General features: G+C 43.1%; 1 protein-coding gene across 6 annotated transcripts in view; it reads left to right on the forward strand.

Moving 5' to 3' along the window:
* The first annotated feature begins 8,313 nt into the window (after nt 1-8,313).
* Nucleotides 8,314-21,113, forward strand: part of synj1 (synaptojanin 1) — a 97,780-nt gene continuing 84,980 nt past the window's right edge. For all 6 annotated transcript variants that reach the window (XM_029770371.1, XM_029770374.1, XM_029770375.1 and 3 more), the window contains exons 1-2: nt 8,314-8,396; nt 19,521-19,681. In XM_029770371.1, the coding sequence (XP_029626231.1) occupies nt 19,558-19,681 (124 nt within the window). In that variant the 5' untranslated portion in view covers nt 8,314-8,396; nt 19,521-19,557. The remainder of the gene's footprint in view (nt 8,397-19,520; nt 19,682-21,113) is intronic.

Genomic DNA, 21,113 nt, shown 5'->3' on the forward strand with positions numbered 1-21,113 from the left:
GCATATTGATTGTAGCACACCTACCCTAACCAGAAACCGTGCATAGATGGCGGCATTCGCGCAAAACTGAAAGCGCGAACCACCACATTTAACCATGGAAAGGTGACTGGGAATATGGGTGAATACAAACAATGTCATTATTCCCTCCGCAAGACAATCATACAAGCAAAATGTGGGTATAGGGACAAAGTGGAGTCGCAACTCAATGGCTCAGACATGAGACGTATGTGGCAGGGTCTACAGACAATCACGGAGTACAAAAAGAAACCAAGCCACGTCACGGACACCGACGTCTTGCTCCCAGACAAACCAAACACCTTCTTTGCCAGCTTTGAGGATAATACAGTGCCACCAACGCAGCCCGGACTGTGGGCTCTCCTTCTCCGTGGCCGACGTGAGTAAGACATTTAAACGTGTTAACCCTCGCAAGGCTGCCGGCCCTGACGGCATCCCTAGCCGCGTCCTCAGAGCATGCGCAGACCAACTGGCTGGTGTGTTTACGGACATATTCAATCGCTCCCTATCCCAGTCTGCTGTCCCCACATGCTTCAATATGGCCACCATTGTTCCTGTAACCAAGAAGGCAAAGATAACTCAACTAAATGACTATCGCCACGTAGCACTCACTTCTGTCATCATGAAATGATATGAGAAACTAGTCAAGGATCATATCACCTCCAACTTACCGGTCACCCTAGACCCACTTCAATTTGCATACCGCCCCAACAGGTCCACAGACGATGCAATCACCATCACACTGCACACTGCCCTTTCCCACCTGGATAAGAGGAATGCCTATGTAAGAATGCTGTTCATTGACTACAGCTCAGCATTCAACACCATAGTACCCTCCAAGCTCATCATTAAGCGTGAGGCCCTGGGTCTCAAGCCCGCCCTGTGCAATTGGGTCCTGGACTTCCTGATGGGCCGACCCCAGGTGGTGAACGTAGGAAACAACATCTCCACTTCGCTGACCCTCAAGTTTGCAGACGACACAACAGTAGTGGGCTTGACCACCAACAGTGACGAAACAGCCTATAGGGAGGAGGTGAGGGCACTCGGAGTGTGGTGTCAGGAAAACAACCTCTCACTCAACGTAAACAAAACAAAGGAGATGATCGTCGACTTCAGGAAACAGCAGAGGGAGCACCCCTTATCCACATCAACGGGACAGCAGTTGAGAAGGTGGAAAGTTTTAAGTACCTCAGTGTACACATCACAGACAAACTGAAATGGTCCACCCACACAGACTGTGTGTTGAAGAAGGCACAACAGCACCTCTTCAACCTCAGGAGTCTGAAGAAATGTGGCTTGTCACCTAAAACCCTCACAAACTTCTACAGATGCACAATTGAGAGCATCCTGTCGGACTGCATCACAGCCTGGTACGGCAACTGCACTGCCCATAACCGCAGGGCTCTCCAGAGGGTGGTGAGGTCTGCACAACGCATCTCTGGGGGCAAACTACCTGCCCTCCAGGACACCTACAGCACCCGATGTCACAGGAAGGCCAAAAAGATCATCAAGGACAACAACCACCCGAGCCACTGCCTGTTCACACCGCTACCATCCAGAAGGCGAGGTCAGTACAGGGGCATCAAAGCTGGGGCCCGAGAGACTAAAAAACAACTTCTATCTCAAGGCCATCAGACTGTTAAACAGCCATCACTAACACAGAGAGGCTGCTGTCAACATACTGACTTGAAAACACTGGCCACTTTAATAAATGGATCACTAGTAACTTTAATAATGCCACTTTAATAATGTTTACATATATTGCATTACTCATCTCATATGTTTATACTGTATTTTATGTATTTTATCTACTGCATCTTGCCTATGCCTCTCTGTTATCGCTCATCCATATATTTATATGTATATATTCTTATTCCATTCCTTTACTTAGATTTGTGTGTATTAGGTACTGTAGTTGTTGTGGAATTGTTAGATTACTCTTTAGATATTACTGCACTGTTGGAACTAGAAACACAAGCATTTCGCTACACTCGCATTAACATCTGCTAACCATGTGTATGTGACCAATACGATTTGATTTGATTTGTAATGAATCAATGTGTAAAAAGGTCATCAAAGTAAAGGGTTTTCACAGGATAATAATAATAATAATAATAATAATAATAATAATAATAATAATGATAATAATAATAATAATAATAATAATGATAATAATAATAATAATAATAATAATAATAATATATAATAATGATAATAATAATAATAATAATAATAATATATAATAATGATAATAATAATCCTTCCACAAGAATGAAGTTGGTGACGAGCAACTGCAGAAACGTACAGTCGACTGCAGTCAAAAACGTCATGGCCTTTGATCACATGATTTATGTAAAGTTCATGCTTATGACATGTACTGTAGGTGTAACAGATGTCCCACGAAGACAAGAAGACGGGTCTCGACACCGGTGTGACAGATGTCCCACGAAGACAAGAAGACGGGTCTCGACACCGGTGTGACAGATGTCCCACGAAGACAAGAAGACGGGTCTCGACACCAGTGTAACAGATGTCCCACGAAGACAAGAAGACGGGTCTCGACACCGGTGTAACAGATGTCCCACGAAGACAAGAAGACGGGTCTCGACACCGGTGTAACAGATGTCCCACGAAGACAAGAAGACGGGTCTCGACACCGGTGTAACAGATGTCCCACGAAGACAAGACAGATGTGATCGTACTTCATAACTCTCATGGTTGTGTTTTTAAAGAAAGGACTGCAAAGCTATTGATCCCACTTGATTTTTTTTCTCAAACATCTACACACTAGGTTTGAATAATTTTTTATGCATTTTACAAATTTTCCAACTCGAGAATTAATCACTTTTCTCCCAGGGTAACCCGGTATTTCCCTCCAAAAACGGAAGCGTCATTATAAAGGATATAAATATGTCTGGATTTGATTAGAGCTTTGATCAGAATGAAAATTCAAACTAGATGCTACCTGAGTCTGATGAGCCATAAATTAAATACATTTTATGAGCCCTACATTAACGACGTTTAATGAGCCCAAGCTGCAAAAAAAAGCCCAAATGATTGTGCCCTTATCCAATACATATATGATATAGGCTACTGCACATTACACACGACAGAAAAAGATAAAAGCTCATAGATGTAGCTAGCTATATGCACTCTTGGGTAAATAAATGAAACTAGCTAATCTTTTTGAGTGTGAACTGTATTACTGTACTCCATTATATTATACTGTAGTATATGGACTGGAATTAAGCACATAGTTCAAACAAAATGATAAAGCAGAAGAGAACATGCGATTCTGGTGCAGCACATGCGGCCCACAAAGTTACAAATCAAATTTATTTATATAGCCCTTCTTACATCAACTGATATCTCAAAGTGCTGTACAGAAACCCAGCCTTAAACCCCCAAACAGCAAGCAATGCAGGTGTAGAAGCACGGTGGCTAGGAAAAACTCCCTAGAAAGGCCAGAACCTTAGGAAGAAACCTAGAGAGGAACCAGGCTATGAGGGGTGGCCAGTCCTCTTCTGGCTGTGCCGGGTGGAGATTATAACAGAACATGGCCAAGATGTTGAAATGTTCATAAATGACCAGCATGGTCAAATAATAATAATCATAGTTGTTGTCGAGGGTGCAACAGGTCAGCATCTCAAGAGTAAATGTCAGTTGGCTTTTCATAGCCGATCATTAAGAGTATCTCTACAAGTATAAGCTAGCGAATTTGATTTACATTTTTAAATATATGGCTTATTTGTATAATTAGTAGGCTGACACATTTTTATAACTAGGCAAGTCAGTTAAGAACAAATTCTTATTTTCAACAACGGCCTACCGGGGAACAGTGGGGTAACAGCCTTGTTCAGGGACAGAACGACACGTTTTTACCTTGCCAGCTCTGGGATTCGATCTTGCAACCTTACGTTTACTAGTTCGAAGCTCTAACCACTAAGCTACCTGCCGCTCCACATACATACCTTTCATAATATTTCCCCTAATGTTATTAGCCTACCTCCTCTTTCTGTCTATTGTTGCTTCATTCCTTCCTTGCTTTCAACAGTTAAATGATAATGACATCCTTGAATAAAATAGGACTAGAATTAGATGCAGAAGGCTTTCACTTCTCTATATGAAGATGGAATGGTTATGGGTCTGAATGAATAACTGTTATAGTCTACAGCCATCTGAATGGTTATGGGTCTGAATGGTTATGGGTCTGAATGGTTATGGCTCTGAATGGTTATGGCTCTGAATGGTTATGGCTCTGAATGGTTATGGCTCTGAATGGTTATGAGTCTGAATGAATAACTGTTATAGTCTACAGCCATCTGAATGGTTATGGGTCTGAATGGTTATGGGCCTGAATGGTTATGAGTCTGAATGAATAACTGTTATAGTCTACAGCCATCTGAATGGTTATGGGTCTGAATGGTTATGGGTCTAAATGAATAACTGTTATAGTCTACAGCCATCTGAATGGTTATGGCTCTGAATGGTTATGGGTCTGAATTAATAACTGTTATAGCCTATCACCATCGCGCGTTCGCTCAAACTGAGTTCTATTGGCTGCCGTATTTAACGTTCAGCAAAATAAGAGCTCGTGTCCCTCATGGAATAGTCTATTGGTTTAAGAAATGCTAACAAAAATAACAATTAACGATGTCCAACAAGCTATTCTAGTCTATTCTGCATTTTCTAAGGAGAGGCCAGTGGAGCACAGGTGCGTGCGTATTAATTAGAAGCTTATTACGTATAACCCAGCATTAAATTAGCTAACTATAAAGCTAGTACTGCATCGAATGTATTACCTTAAAGAGGTAGGCTAGGACATCTAATATGTCAGTCTAGAACAGGACTATATTTTGGATGCGATTTGGAGAGAGAGAGAGAGAGAGAGAGAGAGAGAGAGAGAGAGAGAGAGAGAGAGAGAGAGAGAGAGAGAGAGAGAGAGAGAAACTGAGTGTGCTCGCCCCTGCGCTGATTTAAAGCAACGAGATTCGAGTGATAGGTTGTTTTAAAACGTTGCAGCTGTAATTAAAAATTATAATATTTTACAACAACAAAAAAGACAGATGGAGATGGGTAAATTAGACAAACATTCAGTCTTAGGCTATGCTGCAGTAAATGTAGGCCTACCTGTCACCAGAAGAAAAAAACGTTTCTATGATGCGAAGATAGGTCTACATGCATTGTGAACCGCCCTCCATACTGAGATGGTCTGTCTGTCCCCACCCTGCGTGTTGATTCACCATGCAGAGGCCGTAGAGAAGCAATATATAGAAATCGCATATAATAAAACAGTTCCATTTCACGCCATACTGTTCATATAAATAATTTATTATAATTGACCAGTTTCTCGCAGTTATTTATCCCTGGAAAAGGGAGTGATTTGCGGCGGTAAATCTCTGTAATCGGGTTTCCGCTATTCAACCCCACTACAAACAACCCAGTAAGATGGTTCCTTGTGAGTAAGCCGAGGCCAATAAAGTGATAGGAATAGCATGTGCTTCAGTAAAAATGGCTTCTTAGCATTCATAGCCATGGTTATCAACTGTACCGCAGAAATAGAACATAAATTACAGAACATAGGTGTTGTGGTGGCAGCTGCAGAGAAGTACTTGGGTGTTTGAGATTTTTCTGCAGAGTTACAAGGTGTCACGTCTGTCTGAAGGAGGAGACCAAGGCGCAGCGTGCGTATCCTTCCACATCTTTATTATATAGTGAAACTTACCCAAACAAACAATCCGTGACGACAGCGGTGCACCATGCACTAACTCAAAATAATCTCCCACAAACACAGGTGGGAAAAACAACTACTTAAATATGATTCCCAATTAGAGACAACGATGACCAGCTGCCTCTAATTGGGAATCATACAAAAAACCCAACATAGAAAAAATAAACTAGAACCAAAACAATATAGAAAAAATAAACTAGATAAACCCCCCAGTCACACCCTGACCATAGAAAATAAGAGAACACAATGGTCAGGACGTGACACAAGGTGTGTTGAATGATGGTGTCCCGTTCTCCCAGGGTGCTGGCCTGGTGTAGGATGAGATAGGGCCACAGTAGGTTGGTGGCACCTTAATTGGGGAAGACGGGCTCGCGGTAATAGCTGGAGTGGAATCGGTGGAACGGTATCAAATATATCCCGGGTATCCTGGAAAGATATTGACCTCATCCTGTCAGTCGAGGATGCCTGGTCGTTCTTTAAAAGTAATTTCCTCACCATCTTAGATAAGCATGCCCCTTTCAAAAAATGCAGAACTAAGAACAGATATAGCCCTTGGTTCACTCCAGACCTGACTGCCCTTGACCAGCACAAAAACATCCTGTGGCGGACTGCAATAGCATCGAATAGTCCCCGCGATATGCAACTGTTCAGGGAAGTCAGGAACCAATACACACAGTCAGTTAGGAAAGCAAAGACTAGCTTTTTCAAGCAGAATTTTGCATCCTGTAGCTTTAACTCCAAAAAGTTTTGGGACACTGTAAAGTCCATGGAGCAAGGGCACATCCTCCCAGCTGCCCACTGCACTGAGGCGAGGTAACACGGTCAACACCAATAAATCCACGATAATCGAAAATGTCAATAAGCATTTCTCTACGGCTGGCCATGCTTTCCTCCTGGCTACCCCAACCCCGGCCAACAGCTCCGCCCCCCCGCAGCTACTTGCCCAAGCCTCTCCAGCTTCTCCTTCACCCAAATCTGGATAGCAGATGTTCTGAAAGAGCTGCAAAACCTGGACCCGTACAAATCAGCTGGGCTAGACAATCTGGAACCTCTCTTTCTAAAACTATCCGCCGCCATTGTTGCAACCCCTATTACCAGTCTGTTCAACCTCTCTTTTGTATCGTCCGAGATGCCTAAAGATTGGAAAGCTGCCGCGGTCATCCCCCTCTTCAAAGGGGGAGACACTCTAGACCCAAACTGTTACAGACCTATATCTATTCTGCCCTGCCTCTCTAAAGTCTTCGAAAGCCAAGTTAACAAACAGATCACTGACCATTTCGAATCCCACCGTACCTTCTCCGCTGTGCAATCCGGTTTCCGAGCCGGTCACGGGTGCACCTCAGCCACGCTCAAGGTACTAAACGATATCATAACCGCCATCGATAAGAGACAGTACTGTGCAGCCGTCTTCATCGACCTGGCCAAGGCTTTCGACTATGTCAATCACCGTATTCTTATCGGCAGACTCAATAGCCTTGGTTTCTCTAATGACTACCTCGCCTGGTTCACCAACTACTTTGCAGACAGAGTTCAGTGTGTCAAATCGAAGGGCATGTGGTCCCGACCTCTGGCAGTCTCTATGGGGGTACCACAGGGTTCAATTCTCGGGCCGACTCTTTTCTCTGTATATATCAATGATGTCGCTCTTGCTGTGGGCGATTCTCTGATCCACCTCTACGCAGACGACACCATTCTGTATACTTCTGGCCCTTCCTTGGACACTGTGCTAACTAACCTCCAAACGAGCTACAATGCCATACAACACTCCTTCCGTGGCCTCCAACTGCTCTTAAACGCTAGTAAAACCAAATGCATGCATTTCAACCGTTCGCTGCCCGCACCCGCCCGCCCGACTAGCATTACCACCCTGGATGGTTCTGAACTAGAATATGTGGACAACTATAAATACCTAGGTATCTGGCTAGACTGTAAACTCTCCTTCCAGACTCATATTAAACATCTCCAATCCAAAATCAAATCTAGAATCGGCTTTCTATTTCGCAACAAAGCATCCTTCACTCATGCTGCCAAACTTACCCTCGTAAAACTGACCATCCTGCCGATCCTCGACTTCGGCGATGTCATCTACAAAATAGCTTCCAACACTCTACTCAGCAAACTGGATGCAGTCTATCACAGTGCCATCCGTTTTGTTACCAAATCACCATATACCACCCACCACTGTGACCTGTATGCTCTAGTCGGCTGGCCCTCGCTACATATTTGTCGCCAGACCCACTGGCTCCAGGTCATCTATAAGTCTATGCTAGGTAAAGCTCCACCTTATCTCAGTTCACTGGTCACGATAGGTCCTCCCCTCCTCAGCCTGGATAGGGCCAAGTAGTGGAATAGTATGATGTTTTAATTATTGTAAGGTAGTTGGTATGGCCAACAACAACAACAACAAAAATGATCTCCCTTTTCTTTCACAAAGTGATAATGAATTCACCCTCCAGAACAGTAGGCGGAAACACAGGGCTAGATATGAGAAATAGATGAACGCTGGTCTCACACTCCAGTACACTAGGTGGTGGTGTTTTCACCTTTCATTTGGATGAGATCTGCCAATACACATTTTAAGAAGAAGAAGAAGAAGAAGAAGAAGACCAGCCGGGGGATTGTGAGACGAAAAACCCGGCGGGGAGAAACGGTAAGAGGTTTAGTAAATTTATATATAATATATATATATATATATATTTTTTTTTTTTCCTACGGTGTATGAAACAACGGTTTATTACTTCAAAAGAGGATTGAACAACAATATTCAGTCTGCAGTTTTGGTTTCTCGGAGCTTGTCAGTTTGCTAATATTTGCTGAAGGAAATCGACCATTCAAAGCGATGGATGAATACGAGGAAATAGCTAACGTTAGCCTTCCTTAGCTACTGATTTATTAGTTCATTTTTTGGGGCTAGCTGCATAAGCTGTCATGCGGCAAGAGGAACATTTTCAATATTATTTACAGCAATTTGTTAAATTAAATCAGTTAATTTGAGCTGTTGATGTAATTACTAGTTAACTAAATCCATCTGGCGTGAATTCCCACCGCGCCTAAACGTTAGCTAGTCTAGTCAACGTTAGCTAGTCTAGTCAACGTTAGCTACTCTAGTCAACGTTAGCTAGTCTAGTCAACGTTAGCTAGTCTAGTCAACGTTAGCTACTCTAGTCAACGTTAGCTAGTCTAGTCAACGTTAGCTAGTCTAGTCAACGTTAGCTAGTCTAGTCAACGTTAGCTAGTCTAGTCAACGTTAGCTAGTCTAGTTAACGTTAGCTAGTCTAGTTAACGTTAGCTAGCTGTTCACCTAATCATCCCCAGGCCAGGGAAAACCAAGTCGTACATGTTTTGTTGTTTCGTGACCAGAGGTGTTCCCTGTTGAAATGTAAAGGGGGGGGGGGGGGCTGTCATCTTCGCAATGCAGCACCAGGCAAAGATCAAAATACCGATCTGTCGTGTAGAAACTGGAATAAGGAAAGAGCTGCGCATCTTGGGCACACAGTTGGTGAGGTTAGACACAAGTCGTGACTGACTCGATAGATTTTTTTTTTTTGGTTTGTTGTTGTTGGTCTTTCCTTCCCGGCCTAGTCGTTGTTGGTAACCTCCAGGTATCTTGCGGACTGCAGCCTTGGCAATTAATCTACCTTGCTATTAAATAGACCTTACAAACTGTATGTCGCAATGTGTCACTCATTATTCCGGTATTTTGGAAGTCGTTGGTGATATGATATACTACCGGTACGTAGCTAATGGTTGTTTTTTTTGTCGGTATTAAACTTTGGGAGTCAACCTAGCGATGGACCAGTTGGCTCATGTTTATCAATAGGGCTGGGGAGGGATTGTGATCCCTATCCAAGACAGCAGTATCAGCATCACTGTGTGATGTCTGACAGCAGCATTGTATGCCCCTGCGACACCAGGATATTGCAGATGCACACACTGTCAATGTTTTTTTGTTTACAGCAAGGTGTGGTGATGATGACGATAAGTGACAGTTACAAAATTTTTTTTAAAAGAGAGTGGGGGAAAAAGAGGAGCTAATAACCTTTGACTTAACACACTGAACAACCTCCGGGCGCAGGTATAGAGCTCTCCCATACAGATCTGAGACCAGCTTCAAGTTTTGTGCCAACATCCTATCAAACTGCACGACTTTTGAAGTTTGTCTTTATTTGTATTGTAAATGTATATATATTTCAGCGTTTCCGTTATGAAAATGTGGCACCGGACATTTTGACCTGTAACTTTTTGTTTAATTTACTGGATATTTTGAGAAATGTACGGTACCCATGTGCATTTGGGTGTGTAACCTGATTAGGGTGTCCACCCACGGTGCTCAGAATGACAGGAATTACATTGTAGATGATGGTAATTCATATTAACAGAACATGTAAGTCTAGGATGCAGTGACGTGTGTCCTTACCGCACACTTTTGAAGATGTTCGGGGTGGCAGGTAGCCTAGTGGTTAGAGTGTAGAGGGGCAGGTAACCTAGTGGTTAGAGCGTTGGGCCAGTAACCAGCAGGAAGCCTGGTGGTTAGAGTGTAGGGGCGGCAGGTAGCCTAGTGGTTAGAGTGGAGGGGTGGCAGGTAGCCTAGTGGTTAGAGTGGAGGGGTGGCAGGTAGCCTAGTGGTTAGGGTGTAGGGGCGGCAGGTAGCCTAGTGGTTAGAGTGGAGGGGTGGCAGGTAGCCTAGTGGTTAGAGTGGAGGTGTGGCAGGTAGCCTAGTGGTTAGAGTGGAGGGGCGGCAGGTAGCCTAGTGGTTAGAGTGGAGGGGCGGCAGGTAGCCTAGTGGTTAAAGTGGAGGGGCTGCAGGTAGCCTAGTGGTTAGAGTGTAGAGGGGCAGGTAACCTAGTGGTTAGAGCGTTGGGCCAGTAACCAGCAGGAAGCCTGGTGGTTAGAGCGTTGGGCCAGTAACCAGCAGGAAGCCTGGTGGTTAGAGCGTTGGGCCAGTAACCAGCAGGAAGCCTGGTGGTTAGAGCGTTGGGCCAGTAACCAGCAGGAAGCCTGGTGGTTAGAGCGTTGGGCCAGTAACCAGCAGGAAGCCTGGTGGTTAGAGCGTTGAGCCAGTAACCGAAAGGTTAACCCACTGTTCCCTGGTAGGCCGTCATTTGAAAATAAGAATTTGTTCTTAACCTGACTTGCCTAGTTAAATAAAGGGTAAAATATATATATTTTTTAGCATAACTATCCACATTCTACTTTTCCTCAGTCGCCGAGTAACGAACAGCAAAATCACTAGCTTATGCATTGGGCTGAGCGTGAGTTTCAAGTTTGGTGAAGGTGAATTTTCACCATTTTAAAAATGCACCTTTTTTTAATAATAAAGCTTCACATGCATCATAGCATTTGCAGACTTCTGTAAAATAGCCTACTATTCGTAACATGATGAGTAAATTGGCATTATGTAACTCGATCACTGTTTGCCAAAAAAAAAGACCGCTTGGCTGAACGCGTATCGTGTAGAGGCCTTGGTTATAGCCTGTTTCAGATACGTGCCTTTATTTGCATGGGGGGGAATAAACACATTTCGTGCTATTCTTATACACTTTTTTTTTTATACGACAAATTACAGGGTAACTTACTCTGCTGACAATGACAAACAACCGATAACAGCAATGTTGTCCATAATAACATGCCTATGAGAAAGGGAGGACACATTAGAGTTCGGTCCATCTGAACTGGAGGAGGAAATTATTGTCCAAAAACCAACTTTTTTTTTTTTAACTGATTCAACAATGATAGTGAGTATGCGCAGTGCGCACTCACAGGGGATATTAGTAATGCTCTCCGTTGATGTCATTAAGATAGGCTATAGGCCTACTGTTGTTCGTTAAACTAAAAGACAGATTAGTATTTTCATTGTCTTCTCTTTACATCTTACATCTTTAGCCATTTGCTTTGCGTGATTTAATTTTTTTTATATTGCGATATGCATGACTGAGCACTCAACTTTTCACTGACAGTCGTAACTCACCAATCGTCTATTTGGTATTTTCAGAGCGCGCTGCCCACATTGCGCTGGCTGCCTTTCCTTCCGATTGTAGGCCAGGGTTAGTTAATGATTCTCTGTGGCCAAACCATGCTTTAGTAGCCTATTTTGAATGATTTTTTACATTTATTTCTGTATACACAGGAGTAGGCTAATTAGGCATATATATATATATATATATATATATATATATTGCTCAAAAAAATAAAGGGAACACTTAAACAACACAATGTAACTCCAAGTCAATCACACTTCTGTGAAATCAAACTGTCCAGTTAGGAAGCAACACTGATTGACAATAAATTTCACATGCTGTTGTGCAAATGGAATAGACAACAGGTGGAAATTATAGGCAATTAGCAAGACACCCCCAATAAAGGAGTGGTTCTGCAGGTGGTAACCACAGACCACTTCTCAGTTCCTATGCTTCCTGGCTGATGTTTTGGTCACTTTTGAATGCTGGCGGTGCTTTCAAATCAAATTTATTTATATAGCCCTTCGTACATCAGCTGAAATCTCAAAGTGCTGTACAGAAACCCAGCCTAAAACCCCAAACAGCAAGCAATGCATGTGAAAGAAGCACGGTGGCTGGGAAAAACTCCCTAGGAAAAACTCCTGAGAAAGGCCAAAAACCTAGGAAGAAACCTAGAGAGGAACCAGGCTATGAGGGGTGGCCAGTCCTCTTCTGGCTGTGCCGGGTGGATATTATAACAGAACATGGTCAAGATGTTAAAATGTTCGTAAATGACCAGCATGGTCAAATAATAATAATCATAGTAATTGTCGAGGGTGCAACAAGCACGTCCGGTGAACAGGTCAGGGTTCCGTAGCCGCAGGCAGAACAGTTGAAACTGGAGCAGCAGCATGGCCAGGTGGACTGGGGACAGCAAGGAGTCATCATGCCAGGTAGTCCTGAGGCATGGTCCTAGGGCTCAGGTCCTCAGAGAGAAAGAAAGAAAGAGAGAAAGAGAGAGCATATTTACATTCACACAGGACACCGGATAAGACAAGAGAATACTCCAGATGTAACAGACTGACCCTAGCCCCCCGACACATAAACTACTGCAGCATAAATACTGGAGGCTGAGACAGGAGGGATCAGAAGACACTGTGGCCCCATCCGATGATACCCCCGGACAGGGCCAAACAGGCAGGATATAACCCCACCCACTTTGCCAAAGCACAGCCCCCACACCACTAGAGGGATATCTACAACCACCAACTTACCGTCCGAAGACAAGGCCGAGTATAGCCCACAAAGATGTCCGCCACGGCACAACCCAAGGGGGGGGGGCGCCAACCCAGACAGGAAGACCACGTCAGTGGCTCAACCTACTCAAGTGACGCACCCCTCCCATGGACGGCATGGAAGAACACCAGTAAGTCAGTGACTCAGCCCCTGTAAAAGGGTTAGAGGCAGAGAATCCCACTCTAGTGGTAACATGAGACGGAGTCTACAACCCACACAAGTGGCTCAGGTAGTGTAGCTCATCCAGGATGGCTCATCAATGCGAGCTGTGGCAAGAAGGTTTGCTGTGTCTGTCAGCGTAGTGTCCAGAGCATGGAGGCGCTACCAGGAGACAGGCCAGTACATCAGGAGACGTGGAGGAGGCCGTAGGAGGGCAACAACCCAGCAGCAGGACCGCTACTTCCGCCTTTGTGCAAGGAGGAGCAGGAGAAGCACTGCCAGAGCCCTGCAAAATGACCTCCAGCAGGCCACAAATGTGCATGTGTCTGCTCAAACGGTCAGAAACAGACTCCATGAGGGTGGTATGAGGGCCCGACGTCCACAGGTGGGGGTTGTGCTTACAGCCCAACACCGTGCAGGACGTTTGGCATTTGCCAGAGAACACCAAGATTGGCAAATTCGCCACTGGCGCCCTGTGCTCTTCACAGATGAAAGCAGGTTCACACTGAGCACGTGACAGACGTGACAGAGTCTGGAGACGCCGTGGAGAACGTTCTGCTGCCTGCAACATCCTTCAGCATGACCGGTTTGGCGGTGGGTCAGTCATGGTGTGGGGTGGCATTTCTTTGGGGGGCCGCACAGCCCTCCATGTGCTCGCCAGAGGTAGCCTGACTGCCATTAGGTACCGAGATGAGATCCTCAGACCCCTTGTGAGACCATATGCTGGTGCGGTTGGCCCTGGGTTCCTCCTAATGCAAGACAATGCTAGACCTCATGTGGCTGGAGTGTGTCAGCAGTTCCTGCAAGAGGAAGGCATTGATGCTATGGACTGGCCCGCCCGTTCCCCAGACCTGAATCCAATTGAGCACATCAGGGACATCATGTCTCGCTCCATCCACCAACGCCACGTTGCATCACAGACTGTCCAGGAGTTGGCGGATGCTTTAGTCCAGGTCTGGGAGGAGATCCCTCAGGAGACCATCCGCCACCTCATCAGGAGCATGCCCAGGCGTTGTAGGGAGGTCATACAGGCACGTGGAGGCCACACACACTACTGAGCCTCATTTTGACTTGTTTTAATGACATTACATCAAAGTTGGATCAGCCTGTAGTGTGGTTTTCCACTTTAATTTTGAGTGTGACTCCAAATCCAGACCTCCATGGGTTGATAAATTGGATTTCCATTGATTATTTTTGTGTAATTTTGTTGTCAGCACATTCAACTATGTAAAGAAAAAAGTATTTAATTAGATTATTTCATTCAATCAGATCTAGGATGTGTTATTTTAGTGTTCCCTTTATTTTTTTGAGCTATATATATATATATATATATATATATATATATTAAAGCTACGAATCTGATGCAGCAGAACGTTTATGGACTGTTCATTATTTATAACGAGGTATATCTGGAGAAAATCAGACCTCCTCTGAATGCTTGAAAAATAACAAGCGACCCTCCCCTATACCCAAAACAATAATTAAAACATAAAGTGGATAGCAGAGAACATGCCTACCATTTACTCCTAGAACAGACCCTTAAATATACACTTAGCACTGCATCAATCCATCATCTTATTTGCGGTTCGAATGGGGAAAAAAAATAGCCTTTTTATAAACGCATTTCATGCAGTTCTACATCATTTTCCATGACTAGAGACAAGCAGAAACTAAATGTTGTTTTAATCCACAACAGAGCATGACGACGAACACCGGAGACACCGGAGACATTTCAATTTCTATAAAGGCTATTGTTTAAAAAAAGAAGAAGAGAAGTCTAAGTTTGCAACAGTGATAAAGTTGTCTATCAACTCTAAACATTTAGCTCAACAGAACCAGTTACAACTGAAATATCTGGTCATCAATGAATTACAGAAAAATACTTGTGATTTTCTTTTTTGTTTAACACAGCAGACGCATATCTTCAGGGACGCCTAGATTCACTTGTAACTTCATTTGGAAAACTATCTTTTTCTTATTTAATGTATTTTATTCCATGATATTGTTACAAAATAGATGTGTGTTGACTGTGATCAGGACATGGAAATAGAAGAACATCTGCTAGGCTAAATGAACAAACTAGGGATCCATAGCTCACCGCATGATCCTCAAACCAAAGACTGGCCAGACTCGTGGTTATAAAAGTGATTTCAAAGGCGTTTTAGAATGACGGTATAGCCTAGTAAGGCATTTTTTGTTTCTATTATGTAATTCTAAGATTATTTTAGATTTTTTTTTATTTTAGTTTTCTACAGCCTGTTGAAATGTTCAATGTCAATTCATGGTGACAGAATTACACATTTACTTCCTTAGCAACGTTAATGTTTTTTCCCCCTCGGCTATAGAAGGTTGTAGCGCGGACTCTGAATATCATAGAGACAAACCAAATATATCCCATATATGCATCGGAGTCACGTCTTTCCACGGCATTTTACAGCTTGTTTCCAACGTAAAGCATTGCGGACTAAAGCATTATTATAGATCGCTTTATATAATAAGGTCCATTTGAATTATTTACAATCTTAAGCTAACAGGGGGTTTGCCTATGCTTTTAGCCATTTACCCTAACATACCTTCAGCATACCCCCTCGATATACCCTCGGCACACCCCTCGGCATACCCTCGGCACACCCCCCTCGATTTGAGTCCTGGTTTTAGCTTGACACACCAAGCCCTTCACTAACACTGAGCTATTTCAGGGGTGCATGGTGATTGTGTCAGCCAATTCCTTCAATCTATGGATAGTAGACTATAATTTTGTCTGTCAAACAGGTAGGCCTACCTCTTGTTTCTTGAATAGGAAGAAGTAGGCTCCAACACAAAGCCCTCTTAATTAGCCTAAAGTCAAATTGAAAGGACTGTTTAAATGAATTAGGCCTTTTTCAAATTAGCTTTGCATTCAGCACCAATGAGCTGTCCATCCCCGCGGCTGCTGCTCCATAGTGATGTAAATTATGTAAATGACTGGAATATGGTTTATTGTGAGGTCAATAATGCTGATAAATAGCTTCATTATTGGCAACGAAACATTTTGTTTTTTTATTCAAATCAATTATAGCAGTAGCAAGCTTACCTCTGGTCCTCATCTTCGTGCTCTCCCTCTCTAACTGAACAGGACATCAGTAGGGCCTAGTCCTCCCTCTCTAACTGAACAGGACATCAGTAGGACCTAGTCCTCCCTCTCTAACTGAACAGGACATCAGTAGGACCTAGTCCTCCCTCTCTAACTGAACAGGACATCAGTAGGGCCTAGTCCTCCCTCTCTAACTGAACAGGACATCAGTAGGACCTAGTCCTCCCTCTCTAACTGAACAGGACATCAGTAGGACCTAGTCCTCCCTCTCTAACTGAACAGGACATCAGTAGGACCTAGTCCTCCCTCTCTAACTGAACAGGACATCAGTAGGACCTAGTCCTCCCTCTCTAACTGAACAGGACATCAGTAGGGCCTAGTCCTCCCTCTCTAACTGAACAGGACATCAGTAGGACCTAGTCCTCCCTCTCTAACTGAACAGGACATCAGTAGGGCCTAGTCCTCCCTCTCTAACTGAACAGGACATCAGTAGGACCTAGTCCTCCCTCTCTAACTGAACAGGACATCAGTAGGACCTAGTCCTCCCTCTCTAACTGAACAGGACATCAGTAGGACCTAGTACACGGGCACAGATATTGCCTTTTTTGGACAAATACATTTGTATTTTTTGGAAGAAGCATTTGACTGTCCACTTGAAGTGCCACATACAGCCATTAGTTAGGGTTTACATCAGCAGGAGCAGGCCATGGCTTATTATTGGGACAGCCTATCCATTGCCGTGCGTAATGCAGTGTAGGCTAAGCCATTTTTAAGGGATAGATCAGCTTTAATATTGCAGATTGTGACTTCCATCAGTATAATTGTCTGCATCCATTTTTTTTATTTAAAAAAAATATATATTTCCTTTATTGTCCCCTAACCCTACCACCCCTCCCCTAATGGGAGTAAACTAATGGACAACAACACTTAGGCTTCTACTTCCTGCTTATAGACTGTACATACTATACACATTTTACGAACACAGCATGTTTTACATTTGTTATCTTGTTGTTTTTAGTCCCACCCTTCAGCTCCACTCAACTCCCATCTATCTCTTAGAAATCCAAAATGGATGGTGTTTATTTGCCATATATTTTTTTTCCCGCTGTGATGTTTCACAAAAGTTCTGAACTTTTTTTTATTCTTATAGTTTCTACAGATTGTAAATTAAAGATAAAAATGTTTTGCTAAAAGTATTATTATATTATTGATCGATTGACTATGACTTTTCAAATCACCCAGCAGTGCTATTTGCAGAGTTGACTTCAGGTAAATGTTTCAATTCTTCAGCCATTCCTGAACCTGCTACTCCAAAATAAGTTCTATATGGACAGTACCAAAACAAATGATTTAATGATTCTGACTTTTCACAGCAAAATCAAAATCTGGGATGGTTGTATCCCCACATATACAGTGTATTCAGACCCCCTTGATTTTTTCCCCCCATATTTTGTTACGTTACAGCCGTATTCTTAGATGGATTAAATTGTTTCCCCCCCCCCCCTCCTCATCAGTCTACACACAATACCCCATAATGACAAAGCAAAAACAGGTTTTTAGACATTTTTGCCCCCCAAAAAACCTGAAATATCATTTAGTATTCAGACCCTGTACTCAGTACTTTGTTGAAGAACATTTGGCAGAGCTTAAAGTCTGGAGCAAAGTACAGAGAGATCCTTGATGAAAACCTGGTCCAGACAACGCAGGAGTGGCTTCGGGACAAGTCTCTGAATGTCTTTCAGTGGCCCAGCCAGAGCCCGGACTCGAAACCGATCGAACATCTCTGGAGAGACCTGAAAATAGCTGTGCAGTGACGCTCCCCATCCAACCTGACAGAGCTTGACAGGATCTGCAGAGAAGAATGGGAGAAACTCCCCAAATACAGGTGTGCCAAGCTTGTAGCATCATACCCAAGAAGACTCAAGGCTGTAATCACTGCCCAAGGTGCTTCAACAAAGTACTGAGTAAACGGTCTGAATACTTATGTAAATGGTATATTTCCGGTTTAAATTTGTATTTTTTTTATACATTTGCAAAAATTTCTAAACCTGTTTTTGCTTTGTCATTATTGGGTATTGTGTGTAGATTGATGAGAGAGGGACAATTTAATCAATTTTAGAATAAGGCTGTAACGTAACAAAATCTGGAAAAAGTCAAGGGGTCTGAATACTTTCTGAATGCACATGTATATTTCTATATAGAAAGCCGTAGCCTGTGATGGTATAGAATGCTTCCAATCCTTTATACTGCACATGCTATGTGTTTTATCAGTCCATCACCCCACATGATGGACTGATAATACAAATGGTGATGGTGGTCTGTCAGCAGAGAGTATAGTGCTCCCTTGGCCTTTCTACAGTGAGGTAGAACAGACAAGAGATGATCACAACTGTAAGTTAAATCTTTCAGATCTCGAACACTTGGAGCCTTTTTGACAAGTTAGTCCCGTTGCCGAACATGCTGACTAGACCGAGCGTACCTACACCATTGCGGGTATGTTGATTTTTGTCCATCCACACCAGATGAGATCAGGACACGCAGGTTGAAACATCCAAACGAACTCTGAACCAACTAAATTAAATTTGGGGGACAGGTCGAAAACACAGGAAACATTCAAGGCCATTTAGTTAGCTAGCTAGCTTGCTGTTGCTAGCTCATTTGTCCTGGGATACCTGAAAAGGGGAAGTTAGTTTCCAGTAATCTCTCCTCATTCAGGCTTCTTCTTCTTCGGTCTTTATATGGCAGTTAGCAACCAACTAAGGTTCCTTACCACCACCAACTGGATTGGAGTGTGGACCTCAGTTCATCTTTCAATCACCCACGTGGGTATATGCTCCTAAAAACCAATGAGGAGTTGGGAGAGGCGGGACTTGCAGCACGTCAAGCGTCACAAATAGAACAAAGTTCTGTTTTAGCGCCTGGCTACGCATAACCTCGCTAGCAGTGTGGGTGCAATGATTGAATAACATGTACGTGTACATTTTATTTTGCAACGCGAGCACACGTAACGCGAGCAGTGTGGTCAGCATGTAAGGAGTACGAACACTCAGCATGCAGATATGCGTTTTTGCAAATGTTTTTTTTTGGGGGGGGGGGGGGGGTCCAAATCTGACTCCTACATTCACACGTACAGTATCTCTCCTCTCCTGGTGAAACAGGCTAGCTGTCATACATTTAGCATTCATTACACGTTGGTCATTTTAGCAGACGCTCTTATCCGGAGCGACTCGCAGTCGGTGCATTTAAAACAACCACATCACAGTCATTGTTAATCAGCTCTTACTTCCTGTGTCCTTTTTTTTGGTTCCAGGTGTGACATCCATTGGCAGCCTCATCTTGGATCTAACATGGCCTTCAGCAAAGGATATCGCATCTACCACAAGTTGGACCCGCCCCCGTACAGCGTCATCGTGGAAACCAGGAACAGAGATGAATGCCTCATGTTCGAGTCAGGCGCCGTCGCCGTATTATGTAAGACACACACTGATTGGTTCATGGATTATCACAGATACTTTCGTTTAAAAAAAAAAAAAAAAAAAAAAGGACATTTTAATAAAATGCTTAAATTACAAACCCATCTCCACCTTAAACCATGCTGTGTTTAAATAGATTGACATATTTATTATACGGGAGAATGTCATCAACATGCAGATCATAAGATATACAACAGACCCCCTATCCCTCCCCTCTATAAACCAGTCCTGCTGCAGTGCAGCGGAAAACCAAGTGAGAAACTGGTTGTAATGTTGTCTCTTCCACCAGTTTAGTTTTCTAGCACCTGAATAGGATTAATAATGTCAATATCTGGGTGGTGAAGACACATATGCAACCTTTATTTAACTAGGCAAGTCAGTTAAGAAGAAATTATTATTTACAATGACGGCCTACAACGCTGGGCCAATTGTGCGCCGCCCTATGGGACTCCCAATCACGGCCGGATATGATTCAGCCTTGATATCATATTCTCCTCATATGGTGTGTTTATGCTTGGTTATATTCACCACAGGTGGTGGTGGTGTTTATGCTTGGTTATATGCACCACAGGTGGTGGTGGTGTTTATGCTTGGTTATATGCACCACAGGTGGTGGTGGTGTTTATGCTTGGTTATATGCACCACAGGTGGTGGTGGTGTTTATGCTTGGTTATATGCACCACAGGTGGTGGTGGTGTTTATGCTTGGTTATATGCACCACAGGTGGTGGTGGTGTTTATGCTTGGTTATATGCACCACAGGTGGTGGTGGTGTTTATGCTTGGTTATATTCTCCAGACTTTCCCAAAGGGAATTGTTGATATTTTGTATATTTTTCTTAGAAAAAAATGCATTTTACATACATGTCTTTGTCTTCAGTATTTTACAGACAGAAAGATGGAAAAAAGTATTTATCCACAATCTGCTCAGGACAAGTCCAGTCCTGGAGTGTATTGACAAAGTTAAACCAACATATTTAATGAGATTGCCTAATTGATATATTTTAATAAAGTATTTCAGAACCTTTGGATAATTCAGTCTATTTACCGTGATATGGATTTTTTTTTATTGAATATTTATATCGCCTAGCTCTGATAGGAACCATGTTGCCATTGTTCTTGTACAGTGCCTTGCAAAAGTATTCACCCCCCTTGGTGTTTTTTCCTATTTTGTTGCATTACAACCTGTAATGTAAATTGATTTTTATTTGGATTTCATGTAATGGACATACACAAAATAGTGAAATTAAAAATTAAATAAAATAAATAAACTGGAAAGTGGTGTGTGCATATGTATTCACCCCTTTTGCTATGAAGCCCCTAAAATAAGATCTGGTGCCCCCAATTACCTTCAGAAGTCACATTAGAATGCACACAGGTGGACAATATTTAACTAAGTGTCACATGATCTCAGTATATACAGTTGAGGTCG

The sequence above is a fragment of the Salmo trutta genome, chromosome 12 (assembly GCF_901001165.1).
Source record: "Salmo trutta chromosome 12, fSalTru1.1, whole genome shotgun sequence".
Classification (NCBI taxonomy): Eukaryota; Metazoa; Chordata; class Actinopteri; order Salmoniformes; family Salmonidae; genus Salmo; species Salmo trutta.